Source organism: Setaria italica, chromosome VIII (genome assembly GCF_000263155.2).
Source record: "Setaria italica strain Yugu1 chromosome VIII, Setaria_italica_v2.0, whole genome shotgun sequence".
Classification (NCBI taxonomy): Eukaryota; Viridiplantae; Streptophyta; class Magnoliopsida; order Poales; family Poaceae; genus Setaria; species Setaria italica.
The window spans coordinates 39,514,552-39,531,933 of NC_028457.1; the positions used below are offsets into that span (position 1 = coordinate 39,514,552).

General features: G+C 46.7%; 2 protein-coding genes across 2 annotated transcripts; one reads left to right on the top strand and one right to left on the bottom strand.

Moving 5' to 3' along the window:
• Positions 1-2,249: 2,249 nt before the first annotated feature.
• On the bottom strand, positions 2,250-5,086 carry LOC111258266 (wall-associated receptor kinase 2-like). The gene is made up of 4 exons (XM_022829360.1): positions 4,417-5,086; positions 4,056-4,285; positions 3,709-3,861; positions 2,250-3,361 (listed from the first exon to the last, which is right to left on the bottom strand). The coding sequence occupies exons 1-4, from the start codon at positions 5,079-5,081 to the stop codon at positions 2,265-2,267; spliced, it is 2,145 nt and encodes a 714-aa protein (XP_022685095.1). The 5' UTR covers positions 5,082-5,086; the 3' UTR covers positions 2,250-2,264.
• A 7,640-nt stretch (positions 5,087-12,726) lies between these two features.
• On the top strand, positions 12,727-14,682 carry LOC105915010. The gene has a single exon (XM_012848297.1). It carries the CDS (start codon positions 12,727-12,729, stop codon positions 14,680-14,682), a length of 1,956 nt encoding a protein of 651 aa, XP_012703751.1.
• The last annotated feature ends 2,700 nt before the right edge of the window (positions 14,683-17,382 follow it).

A 17,382-nucleotide genomic window follows, 5' to 3' on the forward strand; every position in this document is an offset into this window, starting at 1 on the left:
GGTACAGGATGGAAGGCCTTTTAAACAGGCCTGAGCACCACTGCCCGAACGGGATTTACAAGCTTACATGTCCCATTAGCCTGAAGGTATTGAGCTATTATCGAACAACATCATCAGGTATATGAAACCCAGCCCAAGTAGTACGCCCTGAGCAGTACAAAGGGGAAAAAATAAACCTTGCTAAAAAAGAAGGTATATTTCTTTGACACAAAATCAATTATAGGCAGCATGCTTGAGCCGCTTGAGCCACAGCTGCACCAACTTCTCCTTAGCCGACCGCCTCTCAGCATCCTGGAGCGCCGTTGAGATGGCCTGCAGCACCGAGTTCATGTCCTCCAGGTCGTCACCGAAGTTCCAAAGCAAATTGGCCTGCTCCGTGATGGCGGCGGCCAGCTTATCTTTCGCGATGCCGATGACGGCAGAAGTGAACAATCCAGCTTAGATCTCCGCCATGGCTGCAGAGCTCTGAGACTTGTGCGAACGGTGTCTTTGTGCGAATGAAGCGCGTGAACAAAGCCAAGGTGCAGCAGGGTTCAGTAGTTTAGTTGAACACAATGTTTGCAGCATCCATGCGCTCTTGTCTACTCTTCACTGGCGTTGACGGACAATTAATGGTATCCTGATTACCAGCTGGCGCCAGTGGAGAGTTGCTTTCTTTGATAGCTCACAATTTCACATCGATCGAGAAGATGGAGAGTTGTTTTCTGTGCTAGTCGTCTCGGTGTATGCATGCACAATTATATCAAAACTGAAGCACATGTATGCACGCTGGAACTACCAAGATGCTGATTTAATTACTATATATGAAAGTGTCATCACCAACCTAAAAGCCTATGTCTGTTCAGAACTCTGAGGCTAAATAAACTGGTTCATATCACCAATCTCCGAAGCAATTTGCATAGCTATTTACTGATCTATGCAGCTTGGATGTCGATGTTAGTAGAACTTAAACAAAACCGAAGCACATGCATGGTTCCACACCACCGAGGCCCTTATCTAATCTTAGAGATCCAAAGCGTTTTGGTATTTACAACTCAGGCTAAAACTGGTTCCGTACCTTGCATGTTACAATTAATTTTAACATTCAAATGAGTGAAGAATCTTGGAAAGTGGTTAAGCATCAGTTCTAGACACGTAAATCAGTTTAACAATCCAATTAGTGAAGGGCATCCATCTTAGCATGGTAATTTCATGCCTACTTGGCACTTTTGGTAACGTGCAAGACTTTTCTTCGTCTTGGATTCCTGAGCCACTAGCTACTAGCGCACCCGATCAGTGGGCCTCGCAATTCTATGCCAAATCACGTGATAGAATGCCACTAGTTAGCACTTATAGCCCAAAACTGAATTTGAAGCTTTGACCTTGGATTTTTATGTACCGCCGTATGCAATGCAATTTACTAAAACTGCTGATGAATGTGATGAGGCTACTTTTACATTGATGTGTCATCAACTTGGTGATTATTCGGAGTTTATCAAGATTCCAACGTCCGAGTTTGGAGGGGCTCATAAAACATTTCCTCGAAGATTAATTATTAACCCAGGCACGATGGCAGACATATAATTAATTACTGCATGTGTTCTAGTCAGTAGGATGTGTTCTTAATTGTATGTTTGCTTTTCCTGCAGTGTCCATATACCGGCCGTATTTAGATACCAAATTTTTCTCTTGCTCGATTGTATGAAGGGGATCCTAGCTATATCCACGAGACACAATCACCTAATCTGGCAGCTAGAACGTGCGTGGAGTCAGAGTTAAGTAAGGTACAGACACCATGGGTTGGGACTGCCCTAACAACTCTTACGATACTATTACCAACTGTGTTCTACTTCACATGCCAAACATAACTGGATCACTGCCCGCGCAAATAAAGGGTCTTGGGGGCACTAATATTGCGAGAGTAATCTTTTTTCTTTTTTTGAAATAATAGAACCAGCTGCTATAGCTGGCTTCTACTCGCTCCTTCTTTATCAATAAAATAGGCACGATCTCATGCCCGTTCGTTAAAAAAACATACCAAACATAAATTGTTTTCTGAATTATGAAATTACGGGATACAATAAAGTAGATGACAAACTTTCTCACCCTTTCCAATACAGAAAAATATAGTACACTTGCGTGCATATAAATCCATGTACAAGCTGGACAAGAAGGTTTATATATAGTGATGTATGCTACAGTTCAAGGTTAGTACTAAAAAGTAGCTATAGATTGAGCCTTCCAAACATGTTTGCATTGCTTTCTTCACCAATATGTACATGACTTTAACATGCCTCCAAACAAAATGAGCGATCGCATGCTATTAAGTTCACATGCTGCTTGCATTTCTCCACTGCCTCTGCCGCTAGCTTCAATTCGTGCACAACCTCTGCCATTGTAGGTCTGTCATCCACATCTTCCTTGAGACACCGAACCGCCAGGGCGCCGATCTTGTCAAGGCAATCTATGCAGTGATGACATTGAGGGTCGCCATGAGATGAAATGGCTGTGTCGTACATCTCCCTTCCACTGCCCTTCTCCTTACAACACCTGACAAAGTCCATGGGGAGGCTATTGATTCTACTTCTGCCATACTTGACAGTCTTCCGGGTGATCAGCTCAAGGAGAACCATGCCAAAGCTGTAGACGTCACTCTTCTTCACAAAACGTTCCGTCTTCATATACACTGGGTCCACGTAGCTCATATCTGCTGCCACAGCCATGGCATAGTTATCCATCGACAAAAGCTTGGACGATCCGAAATCGGAGACCTTGGGCATGAGGTTATCATCTAGGAGGATGTTGGCAGACTTGACATCACCGTGGACGCAGTCGTGATCACCATGCGAGTGGATGTAGGCAAGAGCTTCTGCAGATCCGATGGCAATCTTGAGGCGTGTCCGTAGCGGGACAACCTTGTGCGTTGAAACATGCAGCAGGTTGTAGAGGTTCCCGTTACTGATGAACTCGAAGACCAACACAGGGATGTTTGTCTCCAAGCAACAGCCGACAAGCCGGACCAGGTTTGGGTGGCAGTTCCGGAACTGGAAGGTGATCTCGTTCACAATGTCCTCCCCGTGCTGAAGGTTCTTCCCTCTTCCACGAAGTTCCTTGCCTTCTACGATGGACCGTTTAACCGCAACTCTCTGCTTTTCGTCGGTGGTTCCCATGAACACCATGCCGAAGGCACCTCTTCCGATGAGGGTGTCGTAGTGGTTTGTGAACTTCTTCAGCTGCTGTTCTGTGAATATGTTGATCCCAGCTGCACCCTTCAGTATTTTACCCCCGTTTCGGTCGAAAAAAGCTGTCCTTATTTGCCGCTTTCGATCCTTGTAAATGGACCAGAGTAGGAGCGCCAGAAAAAGGCTTGCGACAGTGGTTGCTGCAAACACAGCATGTATCCATTAATTTTTTCTTCTAATCATACTTATTATTAAGGATACATGTAGGAACTCTAAAAAATTAAGGATATATGTACAAAAATAGTTTCCTAATGGTGAACATCCATGAATATTTTAATGGAATTGTTACATTCCTGAAAGTTTTCATGTCTTATCAAAATGCTCAAAAATAGTAAAAATAACATTATTAATTGATCTGTAGCATTTTCATTTAACGAAAATCACACATGAAGGATCAAGTGAAAAGAGAAATAATCAATGGAAAATGTAAAATAACTTGGACTTTCAAAAGATCTAACAATCTTATTGTGTTGACTTTTGTGCTCACCTAGTACTGCAGCAGCAGGCGCGGGAAATATGGGACGACAGTCCTTTCCTCTTCGGCCAAATTTGCATCGACACATGTAGCTACCTTCTCTGTCCTTGCAATTGGAGCCACTTGGACAAGGATATAATTCTGGACGTAAGCATTCGTTGATATCTGCATATAATATGTCAACATTCAAGTGGTCATTATGATTACACTTTCTGAAAAAATCTGCATAGTATTTACCAGCTAGTCACGGAAAGATTGTCGTTTTCTGGAATTAACGAAATAGTATTCAATCACTTGCAACTTATCTTCAATTATATTTTATGTAAAAAATGCAATTGCCGTAGAAATAAATCGCTTACTCTTGCAGCCATCCTTGACGTATGGATTCCCTTGGTATCCCTCGGAGCAATTGCAGAGATACCCCTGGCCATCTCTCACGGTGACGCTGTAGCTGTTGGAACTGACGCAGGCTCCATCCCTGGAAACATTGATGGCCCAGTCAAGCACCAAAGGGGCGCTTCTGTCACCAACCCGTACGTTATATGCCATCTCTCCAGTACCATTCAGGTCGTTCAGGCTGAATTTGTACCTAAAATACAGACAGAAAGATCGACAGCTAAAGCCTAAAGCTAAAATCTTACATGAATCAGGTGTAGGCTACACTGCACAGATCTATTTCTGAAGGAAAAAGAATTAAGGGACTACTGGACGTGTACGTACCATCCCTTCTCGGCCACCAAGGCGTAGCCGCAGGGGCTATAAGTCCATGCAGAGTTTTTGTGCGTCGACCAATCTACATCTATCACGTTGAGGTCGCTCGGGGTAAGTATCTGGCAGCAGCCGAGTCCTGTGCAGCCATTGCTGTTGCCGGCAGACGCAGCTTCATCCAGGCTAGTGCACGTCGTCAAGCAACCGCTGAAGTAGCTCCTGTCTTCCTTGCCACGGAGCAGCGCCAGGTTGTAGCACCCGATGCCGGTAAACTCGTTCCTCCCTGGCTTTACCAGGAAAGGCGTGCCAGCGAAGTTGAACGTCGTCCGTGACTTACTGACGACGGAGACGGTCTTCGACGAGTTGAAACAGCGGTGCGCGACGGCGCTGTAGACGCGCATCTCGCCTGTCTCCACCGTTATGTCCATCACCTCGATGTTGCCCAAGTACGGTCTTGGAGGGCTAAAGTTATCATTGCAGGAGAGGGTGAAGGATTTGTCCCAAGAGCAGGCTTCGCTCAGGCCGAAGGGGTAGTGAATGGTTACGCCGCCGCACATGGTAGTGGTAGGGCAGCCCGGTGGTGGTGCTCGCTGCGTTTCAGAGACAACCGGTGCTGGCACCTGGGAGAGTACTAGGGCGGGAGAAAGAAGAAGCCACAGAACCTGCAGTTGTGTCATGGCTACTTGGTTCTTTCTACTAGGCATTCTAATAGCTAGACCTGTTTCCAGTGCTTAAAAAGCAGTCGCCTACCTCTCTTATATAGGTAGAGCGTTACCAGTTTCCGTTGACATGATCACCTAGTCTGACGGCTAGAGCGTGCGTGTGGAGTCAGAGTCTTTGATGACTTCACCAAGTCAATAACGTCTTCGTCTTTAGCTGGGCGCTCATTCCACTTGCAAGGTCCTAAGCACTCATCTCTAGTACTAAACTTAAGTATCCTCGCTGCTACCAGTGATCCCTGTTTGTGTGCTGTCTCTCAATCATTATGACCTTTTCCATGTCCAAATGCTCCACATGCTCTGCCCGAAAGAGGGCACTGCTTGGAATGTGGACTTATTGTAGGGACATGTTGCCTTGGCCTTTCCACTGAACAATGATTTTTATGGAAAACCCCAAAAGGTGTGAGTTTTCGTGTTAAGTCTAAAATGGACCGACTAAAGAGTTCGTAACCATTAAGAATAGGACGTGGAAGTAAGGTGGCAGCCTCAGTGGAGATTTCGGTCCCAAAGCTTACTTCGGTCGCTTAAGGACCGATTCACTGGCAAGTCTTTCTATGAAATGTACAACCATACGTGAAAAAAGGTGCAGCATTGGGCAGTGCCTATTCATGTGAGGCCCTAATTCACATGAACCAAGAAATCCATCGCAAGGGGCCACGGGTGGGCAACGAATATACTGGAACAGGACCTTTGCATAGTCCCAGGTATGGTCAGAAGAGGTCCTTCGGAGACCATATTGATATATTTTCTTTGTGCGCACTTTCCCAGGGTAAAATCCGTGAGGCGGATGATAGTAACCCTTATTTGGATCCCAGTATATCTGTGGATGAATCTAGGGGATATTGACTAGAGATAGACACCGGTGGGTACAGGTCTCGTAGGTTAGTTCCACCAAAAGCTAAAGTATTGGCTGTGTGTGTCAAGTGTACAAACTCTTGTAAGTCATTAATATATGTAGAGAGCTGAGGCTCACGATCACGAGCTCACATAGTTAAAGCTCCTGTCAATTACCGATCATGTGTTTATAAAACATGGGTGCTAGTGAGGAAGGGTTGGGGTCCTAAGAGAGTTACTTCAAAATGAGGCGTAAGCTCACCCACAAGGACCCTAGCGGTCTCTGGTGCTCTTTAAAACATGGAAATTGGTAGTGGAGGTAACATTCCCCCTTTAGGGCCAAAAACTTCATCCAAGTGCTTTCTTCATTTTCTCTTCTCAAAACTCAGCTCAACTTGCATAAAATGAGTTTCTTAATAAAACCAAACATCGTGTCCATTTCCTTGATCATCCCTGCATTTTATATAATTTCAATTTAGGATTTTCTAAGTACCAACCATAAGTGTACTCAACCTTGCATTCGTTATGCAAGTTAGAAGTTCTGGTTCTATATTCATTCTGCCTGTGGAGTGGGCGACAATGGCAGACCCTGCTACGCAAAGGTGAAAAACTTTTTTATCCATATATTTTACGTGTATTTTATAGTTTTGATGCTAATATGTGATGAGGATTGATTCAACCCGTCTTAAATGACCACCCTTAGTACCGGTTATTTGGCATAATACTAAAGGGCCCCCTTTAGTACAAGTTGTCCAACCGGGTTTGAGACCGGTACTAAAGGTCGATTCCCCGGTAGTGTGTGGTGCATCACACCCCCTATTCTTGTTATAAACTGGGAGAGATACTACCTTTCATACCCAGTTGTAGAACTGCGAGTAATACCCCTAGGTATTGATCCCTCGTATGCACTACCGGTTCACATTCCTGAACGAGGAGTGATGTGCATTTATATAGTAGTGTGATTTAAAAGGAAAAATATAGATTCCATTAGTTAGTGATGTGGCCTAACGTTGTTGCTTATTGCGTTTTGTTTTGCAAGAATACAGGAAAGACATTTGTGCGGGGGAGTACCATTTCATGTATACATATATCTTTCCATGGCGTGTATTATATATGGTTTTGCTCTTGGAAGTTCTTGTGTCGATACGGTCGCACGGTCTCCTCATCATCCTTCACTGAAGAAAGTGTATATAAACGTACTCATTCTCTATATTCGACGACCTAGTACCGTGGACCTCCCAAGTCTTTGCCTGATAATTAAGCACGTGATCAAGTTGGCTTTACAAACTCTCGTTAGGATCGTGTAGCTTAATACATAAGTTTTATTATTGCCCGTACACGTCTTGTTCAATGTGCCACAAGTCCTGCCGAATGGTGCTTTTAGTGCAAATTTAATTAAATAGATGCCAATTGCCACGTTGAAGGATAAAAATCGAGAGCTCATGCTGCCACCACCTGCAGCTTGTCTTCGCCGAGTGGAGTGGAAAGAAATTGAGTGCTCATGGGCACGAGTCACCGTACCATCACATGCCCTACCGCAAAGATAAGTACTTACCACACAATACTAGCTAGTATACTACACAAGCATGCATGCATCTGTGTATAAATTTAGTCAAACTTAAAACTGTTTGACTCCTTAGGAAATGAGAGTTGCATTCTTTTTTGAACGGAGGAAGTACTTAGGCACTTTTAGCAACGAAGACTCTTCTTGGTCTTGGATTCCGGAGCCACTACTAGCGCACCCAATCAATGGGCCTCGCAATTCTATGCCAAATCACGTGATAGAATGCCACTAGTTAGAACTTACAGCACAAAACTGAATTTGGTGCCTTGACCTAGGATTAGTTTACACCCAATATAATAATCCCAAGTTTTACATTCAAATGAGTGAAAGGCATCTTAGTATGGTAATTTAACGCCTACTTGGCAGCTAGAACGCGCGTGGAGTCAGAGTTAAGTAAGGTACAGACACAGTTGCTGTTCAAAAAGCAATTGCAAATAATATTTGATGACTTCACCAAGTCAACGTCTTCGTCTTAGCTGGGTGCTCATTCCACTTGCAAGGTACTAAGCACACTCATCTCTAGTCACTCTAACGAAACTAAATCATACTAAATGATCAGTTTAAGATTCAAACGGGTGAAGGGCATTTAGTGTGGTAATTCCAGGCCCACTTGCCACTTAGTTTACACCTAATCCCAAGGTTTAAGTACCACCTATACCTAGGTTCATTGCATTTTTCCATGAGCAATGCAAGTACAGCGTTAACAAATTGAGCGTTTTGGAATCAATGCTCCACGCATCTCTTCAAGTTGAAGGTTGGCTTCAACTTGTGCCATGAGCAAGTTAATTTAACTAAGTTGAAATACTTGATCTTTAGTTATGTTGTTGCTGCAGAACTACTACTGAGCTAGCTAGTTCCCTTAACAACATTAAGAACTCTAGCTAAGTGTGCATCAGAGATGCAATATGTATGTATGTATGTATGTATGTACAAGAAGGAAGTTAAAAGTTAAAGAAATAAAAAAGAACAAATAAACAAAAGTTCTATACTGATCGAACCTACGGCCTATGCAGTAATTAACGGAATTAGTGATCTTTGGTTCCGAAATTTCTATATAAATGAAATAAATGTAATAACAATCTAACCCCGCTATTTGCACGGACCACATCAACAAAAGTAGCAATTAAATTTTATTAGTCCACCGTGATTTAACAGGAAAGTGTCATTCTACACTGTGCTCAACAACCACCGACCGTGTAGACAAGTGTAGTACAGCGCCCAAATAAACCAAATCTGCAGCCAACAACATGGATCCGGCACCGAGTCCCACACCCAGTCCCCATACCATAGAATGCCTTGAAGATCATACAGCTGCCGTAGAAAGTTATGTCATCCTGGCCGTACTCGCCATGTTCCTCTTGCACGTACTGGGTTCCTTACGCCGGCGGTTGAGCCACACAATCCTCCATTCTATCGTGATGGGAGTCTACACGGTCTCCTATCCGCTGGTGGGCTATACCGTTGGGCTGATGAAATCTTCCAAATTCTTATACGAAGACTTCGCTGTGTGGGCAGTGTTCCTTCTTCTGCTCCTCGGCAGCGCGGACAACCTCACGGTTTGCCGCCTCAGCGACGTCGACAACTGGAAGAGCATCCACGTCAAACACCTCTACCAGGAATTCTTGCTGGTGCTAATCATGCTGATGATTTGCGAGAGTCAGGAAGACATCTACAGCAAGAAACTTCCCTACAGGTATCCGTTGTATGCCATCATGTTGGTCGTCATCCTCAAGGGGTATGTGAGGATCGCTTCCATGAGGATGGTGAGCAAATCCTACGTCTGCAAGAAGGTGAAAGTGATAGCCGAATATATGCAGCAGCAGCACTACAATGACAACCTGCTGGCGGTGCCCTTCGATCCTGTGACCATGGAAGGCTACCGGTACATTGTCGCTGGCGAGAAGTACTGCATCAAGCGGCGGCCTGGTTGCACACCATGGTACAAGGGGGGCGACTTAAAGCTTATCACCGTGGAGAAGATCTGGCAGTGCACAGGGAGGCTGCTGGTCCTTGAGCGGGGCAAGCTGCTCAAGGACTTGTGCCTCTCTATGGCACTCTCCAAGATGCTCAACCGAAGGTTCGTTGGCTTCAGGCTCTCAGAGGCGGGGCATGAGAAAACCCATGACTTCGTGTTCAAAGGCCTGCTCGCCGGGGACAAGCCACATCAGAGGGCCTTCAGGGTCATCGAGGAAGAGCTTGTTTTTGTCCGACTTCTATTACACAAGGTATTCTTACCTCTACCAAAAGGGTCGATACATTGCCCTCTCGCTGCCCATCGTCATGCTTGCCTTATGCTCGTGGCTCACCAATCTGCTCGTCAAGCACTACGAGAGTCGCTCTGTGCAGGCCGCCACCATATTTGTAACTGTTGTCGTGGCATTCCTGGAGGCATACCAGCTCTACCTGTACATATCCTCAGGTTGGTTCAAGGTGGCACTAATACAGAGCTACATCAACACATCATTTTTGCGAAGAAGCCGTTGCCTTGAGATCATCATAGGCCTTCTTTTGAGGTTGGTGGCGTTTGCACCATGGAAACGCAATCTTGGGCAGTACTGTATCCTCCAGGAGGTTGACCGCAAACGTAGGGTTAGGAATTGTCTCCATTATGCTACGCTGCGCCTGCTGGACAAGGCTAGCAAGAATGTACTTAAGAAATCAGAAAAGGTGTCCGAAAATGTGAAGAAAACCATCGTTGATTCCCTGTTAGGATGCAACGGCAACCTGACGAATGCGGTAACATCGCTGCAAAACAATGGCGTCAATTTTCTCTCATGGGCAGGTGATGCAACTGCTACTGACGGAACGGTGGCTCGCACCATTGTGGTCTGGCACATTGCTACAACCCTGTCCGAGCAGAAGCTGGATAAACAAGCCAAAGAAGAAGACGCTGTCAAAACAGCCTCCACTTTATCCAAGTACTGCATGCACCTCCTTGCGTCTCCACCTAACCTCTTGCCCCGACCACAGGTCTATATCGGAATCCATACTTGATCAGTCAATCGACGAAGCAGGCAAGTTACTCAAAGAGGCCAAGGAAAAGAAGATCAAGGGAAAGAACAAGAAGATCAAGGGAAAGAACAAGAAGATCGAGGGCAGTACTAATGCAAATTCGCACTGATGATGATTGTGTTGGTGATGAAATAAGGCTCGTAGCGCAAGGCGTTGACCTTGCAAAGCAACTGATTGATAACATAGAAGACTTCACAACACGGTGGAAGGTGCTATCTGATTTCTGGGCGGAGATGATGCTGTATGTCTCGCCATCCGACGATGCTCGGGAGCACCAGCTGGAAGTTCTTGCAAAAGGAGGGGAGTTCATCACGCACCTTTGGGCGCTGCTCACGCATGCCGGTGTGCTGAAGAGAGGCCGTACAGAGGCAAAGGATGTTGTCTGATCTCGACAACTAGTGCATACGTAGCAGTCCATATATCTACCTAGTGCTTGTAAGTTGTAACATCCTATGTATATTGCCTACAGTCATGTATACCATGTGTGAGTTAGTCTGTCGAGTCTGTATCTCTTTTCATGTATATTGCCAAAGGATGTTGTGTGATCTTGTCAGATTTTGGTCAGGGTCGGAGTCTGTAATTTCTGCAAGTTTCGTTAAGAAGAACGTGTGTTCAGGTTGTTGGACGTGCGCGCTTACGTCTTAGGTGGTCATTACTACAGTCATGATCCGGTGACTACTTGGCCCAGGATCGCTAGTTATGTTACACAAATAAAGGGGAAGAAAACCAAAAACGCTGCAGCTCCATTGGAGCACAAATCCACTCTCTCTCAGTTTGCATCTGTTCGTTTGTCAATTGAGCAGGTCCTAACCTGTTGCAGCAGAGATTGACCCTACTACTACAGAAGGGGCGAGGGATCCCCTCTTGAGGCCTAATTTGGAAACTCAATCCCTCTGAGATCCCGAACTTTTCACTAGCAAGGTAATCAATGGGGATATAATTTTAACAATCATCTTAGTTCTTAGTGGGGGTTTTTCTATCCCTTGGTCTTGCTCCCCTTGTTTCCAAAAGGTGCGTGAGGGGAGGGGTTCAACCTTGAGGAAGAGGCCATGGTAGAAATTCTTGCATTCATGTTCGTAACGAGACTGAGTGTTATGGAAAAATATAGTCTCCTCCCTCCTCCCACTTTGGGGAAGGGAAGCCTTTATTCTTTGCTGAGGTGTATTGGATCCCCATATGGGTATTTACACGATGTTGGGATCCTAACACTGGTGGCCGGCCACTTAGAGACAAAAGTAATAAAAGGGACGGACTTCCTTATGTGGCACCTAAGTACAGCCACATAAGTACAGCTTTATGCACTCATGCAGAAGGGACACGTCCACAATTTTTTTCAACTATCGTATCGTGATCATCAGAGGCGGTGGCAACCAGAGAGCAAGCTTGCTACGTATCCTGACACGGGCTGCAGCACCACCTGACAATGATCATTTCCATGTCTAGAGGGATTTCAAATGCCGTGGTTTCTGATTTGCACCGTATTTAGAACGACAACCCATCCCATGCGAGTAATGTGAATATGTCAGCCTAAGAGCACTTAGAGATACCCTCCCTTCACGAGATTAGAAAATTAAGAGAGGAGGTGTTGGCTTTGATGCAAAGTAAGTACGGCATAGATACCGGAAGTTCAAAATTATATCAAAAGTCATATCAAGCTCATTTTAACTATGTTCCCTACCCTGTCGATTGGCGCATGCCCGATTTTTTCAAATTTAGTAGCAAGCATAACCGAACTACTTGTGAGCATATTAGTCAATATCTGGCTTAACTAAACGAAGCGGGTTATTATAATGCTTTGCGTGTTCATTTGTTTTCTTTATCTTTAACTGGAACCGCTTTCACTTTGGTATTCATCTTAACTTCACACATTCTGTAGCTCAACAACCACCGAGCGTTGCCTTTTCCCTATATATACATACAGCCTCAGGGTTCTCAAGGACACAAACTGTGTATTCCATTGGAGTGAGCTAGGTAGAGAAGTGTACAGAGCCTTCAGAAACCAAATCTGCAGCCAACATGGATCTGGCACCGAGTCCTCCCACACCCGGTCCCTATTCCAAAGATCAGTGCCTTAAAGATTATACAGATACCGTAAAAACGTATGTCATCCTGGCCGTTCTCGCCATGTTCCTCTTGCACGTACTGGGTTCCTTACGCCGGCGGTCGAGCCACACACTCCTCCATTCTATCGTGATGGGAGTCTACACGTTCTCCTATCCCCTGGTGGGCTATACCGTTGGGTTGATGAAATCTTCCAGTTTGTACTACGAAGACTTCACTGTGTGGGCAGTGTTCCTTCTTCTGCTCCTCGGCACCACGGACAACCTCACGGTTTGCCGCCTCAGCGATGTCGACAACTGGAAGAGCATCCACGTCAAACACATCCTTAAGGGATTCTGGCTGGTGGTAATCATTCTGAGGATTAGCAATAATGAGGATTGGATCTACGGCAAGAAACTTCCCTACAGGTATCCGTTGTATGCCATCGTGTTGGTCGTCATCCTCAAGGGGTATGTGAGGATCGCTTCCATGAGGATGGTGAGCAAATCCTACCTCTGCAAGAAGGTGAAGGTGATCGCCGAATATATGCAGCAGCAGCACAAGGACAACCTGGCGGTGCCCTTTGATCCTGTAATCATGGAAGGCTACCGGTACATTGTCGCTGGCGAGAAGTACTACATGAAGCGGTGGCCTGGTTGCACACCATGTTACAAGGGGGGCGACTTAATGGTTATCACCGTGGAGAAGATCTGGCAGTGCACAGGAAGGCTGCTGGTCCTTGAGCGGGGCAAGCTGCTCAAGGACTTGTGCCTCTCTATGGCACTCTCCAAGATGCTCAACCGAAGGTTTGTTGGCTTCAGGCTCTCAGAGGCGGGGCATGAGAAAACCCATGACTTTGTGTTCAAAGGCCTGCTCGCCGGGGACAGGCCACATCAGAGGGCCTTTAGGGTCATCGAGGAAGAGCTTGTTTTTGTCCATGACTTCTATTACACAAGGTATTCTTACCTCTACCAAAAGGGTCGATACATTGCCCTCTGTCTGCCCATCGTCATGCTTGCCTTATGCTCGTGGCTCACCTATCTGCTCGTCAAGCACTACGAGAGTCGCTCTGTGCAGGCCGCCACCATATTTGTAACTGTTATCGTGGCATTCCTGGAGGCATACCAGCTCTACCTGTACATATCGTCAGGTTGGTTCAAGGTGGCACTAATACAGAGCTACATAAACACACCATTTTTGCGAAGAAGCCGTTGCCTTGAGATGATCATAGGCCTTCTTTTGAGGTTGAAGGCGTTTGCACCATGGAAACGCAATCTTGGGCAGTACTGTATCCTCCAGGAGGTTGGCCGCAAACATAGGGCTAGGAATTGTCTCCATTATGCTACTTTGCGCCTGCTGGACAAGGCTAGCAAGAATGGACTTAAGAAATCAGAAAAGGTGTCTGAAACTGTGAAGAAAGCCATCGTTGATTCCCTGTTAGGAAGCAACGGCAACCTAACGAATGGGGTAACATCGCTGCAAAACAATGGCGTCAATTTTCTCTCATGGGCATGCGATGTTAGTACTACTGACGGAGCGGTGGCTCGCACCATTGTGGTCTGGCACATTGCTACAACCCTGTGCGAGCAGAAGCTGAATAAACAAGCCAAAGAAGAAGACGCTGTCGAAACAGCCTCCACTTTATCCAAGTACTGCATGCATCTCCTTGCTTTTGCACCTAACCTCATGCCCGACCACATCTTCATATCAGAATCCATACTTGATCAGTCAATCAATGAAGCAAGCAAGTTACTGAAAGAGGCCAAGGACAAGAAGATCAAGGGCAAGAACAAGAAGATCGAGGGCAGGTGTGAGATACTAATGGAAGTTAACACCCATGGTTGTGTTGGTGATGAAAAAAAGCTTGTTGCGCAGGGCGTTCATCTTGCAAGGCAACTGATTGATGACATACAAGACTTCAAAACACGGTGGAAGGTGCTATCTGATTTCTGGGCGGAGATGATGCTGTATGTCTCGCCATCCGACGATGCTCGGGAGCACCTGGAAGTTCTTGCAAAAGGAGGGGAGTTCATCACGCACCTTTGGGCGCTGCTCACGCATGCCGGTGTGCTGAAGAGAGGCCGTACAGAGGCAAAGGATGTTGTCTGATCCCGACAACCAGTGCATACGTAGCAGTCCATATATCTACCTAGTGCTTGTAAGTTGTAACATCCTATGTATATTGCCTACAGTCATGTATACCATGTGTGAGTTAGTCTGTATCTCATTTCATGTATATTGCCAAAGGATGTTGTGTGATCTTGTCGGATTTTGGTCAGGGTCGGAGTCTGTAATTTCTGCAAGTTTCGTTTAGAAGAACGCGTGTTCAGGTTGTTGCACGGACTTCCTTATGTGGCACCTAAGTACAGCTTTATGCACTGGTGGCCGGCCACTTAGAGACAAAAGTAATAAAAGGGACTGACTTCCTTATGTGGCACCTAAGTACAGCTTTATGTGCTACGTGTTCTGACACGGGCTGCAGCACTGCAGCACCACCTGACAACGACCATTTCCGTGTCTAATTTTGTTGCCTGCCAGAATTTTTGGATCTAGTTTTGGTCTGCCCCAGGTATCCATTTCGATCACTTTCTGATTTCTGGACATATATACTGCCCAACTTTAAAATGCATTTTCTTATGGTCTGTGAGATGCAGATCAGCAAATTGGTATTCCGGTGTTTGCTTTCCACGAGCAGGACAGGTAGTTTTTGTCTGGGCTTACAGACGTTGCATGCGTCGTTTGGACGGTGTGGCAGACAGCTCTCTGATTGCTGCTGCTGGGTCGCTGTGTCGTCTGGGCTAGGCAAGCTGACCAAGTCTATTCTTCATCGATGGGCAGGTTTGTTCTATTGCGGGCACATAAATTTAGGTGCACGTATCACAACACATTCAATCGTTCACACACGGGACATCTTCAAGCTGAAGGCTGGGTCTCAACTTGTGTCATTAGCAAGTCGATTTAGTTAAATCGAAGGATTTAATTATGTCGATGCTTGCTAAGTGTGCATCAGGTAGAGTACAAACGGTATGGTTCTATATGCTCAACAACCACCAAGCGATGCTTTTTTCCTACATTCACCACTATCAGCATGACACCATATTCATAAGGGTTGTCATGGCATTTCTGGAGGCATACCAGCTGTTCCTGTACATAGCTTCAGGTTGGTTCAAGGTGGCACTGATACTTGTGACATACCATGTGTGACTTAGTCTGTATTTCTTTTCATTTCGTGTCTGTTGTCAGATTTCGGACATAGAGGCATCTGTAATTTCCTCAAGTTTCATTAAGAAGAGTGCGCGCGTCTTAGGTTGTCATTACAGTCATGATCCGGTGATCACATGGGTCACGAACTCACGATCCATAGTTGCAGCTTCATCGCAGCACAAATCGACTCCCTCTCAGTTGCATTTGGCCGTGTGTCAATCAAGCAGATCCAGTTGCAGGGAAAGTTCTTTGCTCACTGTATTGGATCCCCATTTTGGAGACATGTATAAAATGGGTATTTACACTTAGAGACAAAAGTAATAAATGGATGGAATTGCCAGGCAGCTCATACCTCAGAAGATTTTGGTCGAATAAAATATACAGCAAACTGTCAAAAGATATCAATTTCCTTGAAACCATGTTTCTGCAAACTGTCAAAAGATATCAATTTCCCAGCGTTGGAGGGGAGTCGCTTATTGAATATTCTGCAGATTGAAGGCAGTAGACGAGCATGGCATCAACGCCGGCCAAGGTGGCTTATTGGGCGGCAGGCGGAACGTCCGCACGAGCTCGACAGACTCCGGCATCATCGGATCCACCGCACACAATTAATTGAGCTCCTGTATCCTTGTGTAGTAGTGTGTTCTTCAGGTACACCGCGCAGGCTGATATTACCACCGATTCGTGGTGCTAAGTGCTGACTAGCAACCCAAAAGTTTGTTCTTGAGCAAGAACGACGCATTGTTTGTTCTTCTTATCCAGCCCTGTCACAGATTATCACTACGGGAAACAGACAGTTCGCCGAGTGCCTGGGGCACTCGGCGAAGACCCAAAAACCCTCGGCGAAACGTTTGCCGAGTGTAACACTCGGCAAACGACACACGGTAAATTTTGCCGAGTGTTCTATGTCGTGCACTCGGCGAAGCTTTCGTCGAGTGACAAAAAAACACTCGGCAAACATATTTTTCGAAAAAAATAAAAAAAAACAAAAGTGGCAGCCGCCACCACCACCGGCACCACTGCCGGCCACCACCGCCGCCGCCTCACCACAGCCGCCGGCCACCACCACCGACCTCCACCACCGCTGCCTCGCCACAGCCGCCGCCCACCGGCCTCCACCACCACCACAACCGCCGCCCGCCACGCCGCCAAATCCGCCGGGGAGGGGTGGGCCACCCGGAGCTTCCGGCAGCCGACCTTGTCAACGAGGATGATGGAGACAATGGTGGTGGGGGAGAGCCGGATCTGACCCGTCCGACCGGATCTAGCCCGTCCGCCGCCCGGATCTAGCCCCCGCCGCCCGCCGGATGCCGCCTCCCCTTCTCCTCTCCTCCGCCGCCCCCCGCCTGTCGACATGGACGATGGAGCCGGATCTAGCCCCCGCCGCCTGGATCTAGCCCGTCCGCCAGAGGAGAGGGAGTGGAGGGGTCCGAGGAGGCGCGCGTGCGACGGCGGCGGCGGCGGGCCAGGAGGGGGGGCGCGCGTGCGGCGGCAGCGGCGGTGGCGGATCTGGCCTGTCCGCCGGAGGAGAGGGAGGGGAGGGGGCCGGGGAGGCGCGCGTGCGGCAACGGCGGCGGATCTGGCCCGTCCGTCGGAGGAGAGGGA

Bases quoted from the DNA above. Each gene is read 5' to 3' on its own strand.
- LOC111258266 (XM_022829360.1), bottom strand. From the start codon at position 5,081: ATGACACAACTGCAGGTTCTGTGGCTTCTTCTTTCTCCCGCCCTAGTA. The intron at 3,862-4,055 runs GTAAGCGATTTA...TATTATATGCAG, and splicing joins CGTCAAGGATGGCTGCAAGA to ATATCAACGAATGCTTACGT. The intron at 3,362-3,708 runs GTGAGCACAAAA...CTGTGTTTGCAG, and splicing joins GCCTGCTGCTGCAGTACTAG to CAACCACTGTCGCAAGCCTT.
- LOC105915010 (XM_012848297.1), top strand. From the start codon at position 12,727: ATGGGAGTCTACACGTTCTCCTATCCCCTGGTGGGCTATACCGTTGGG.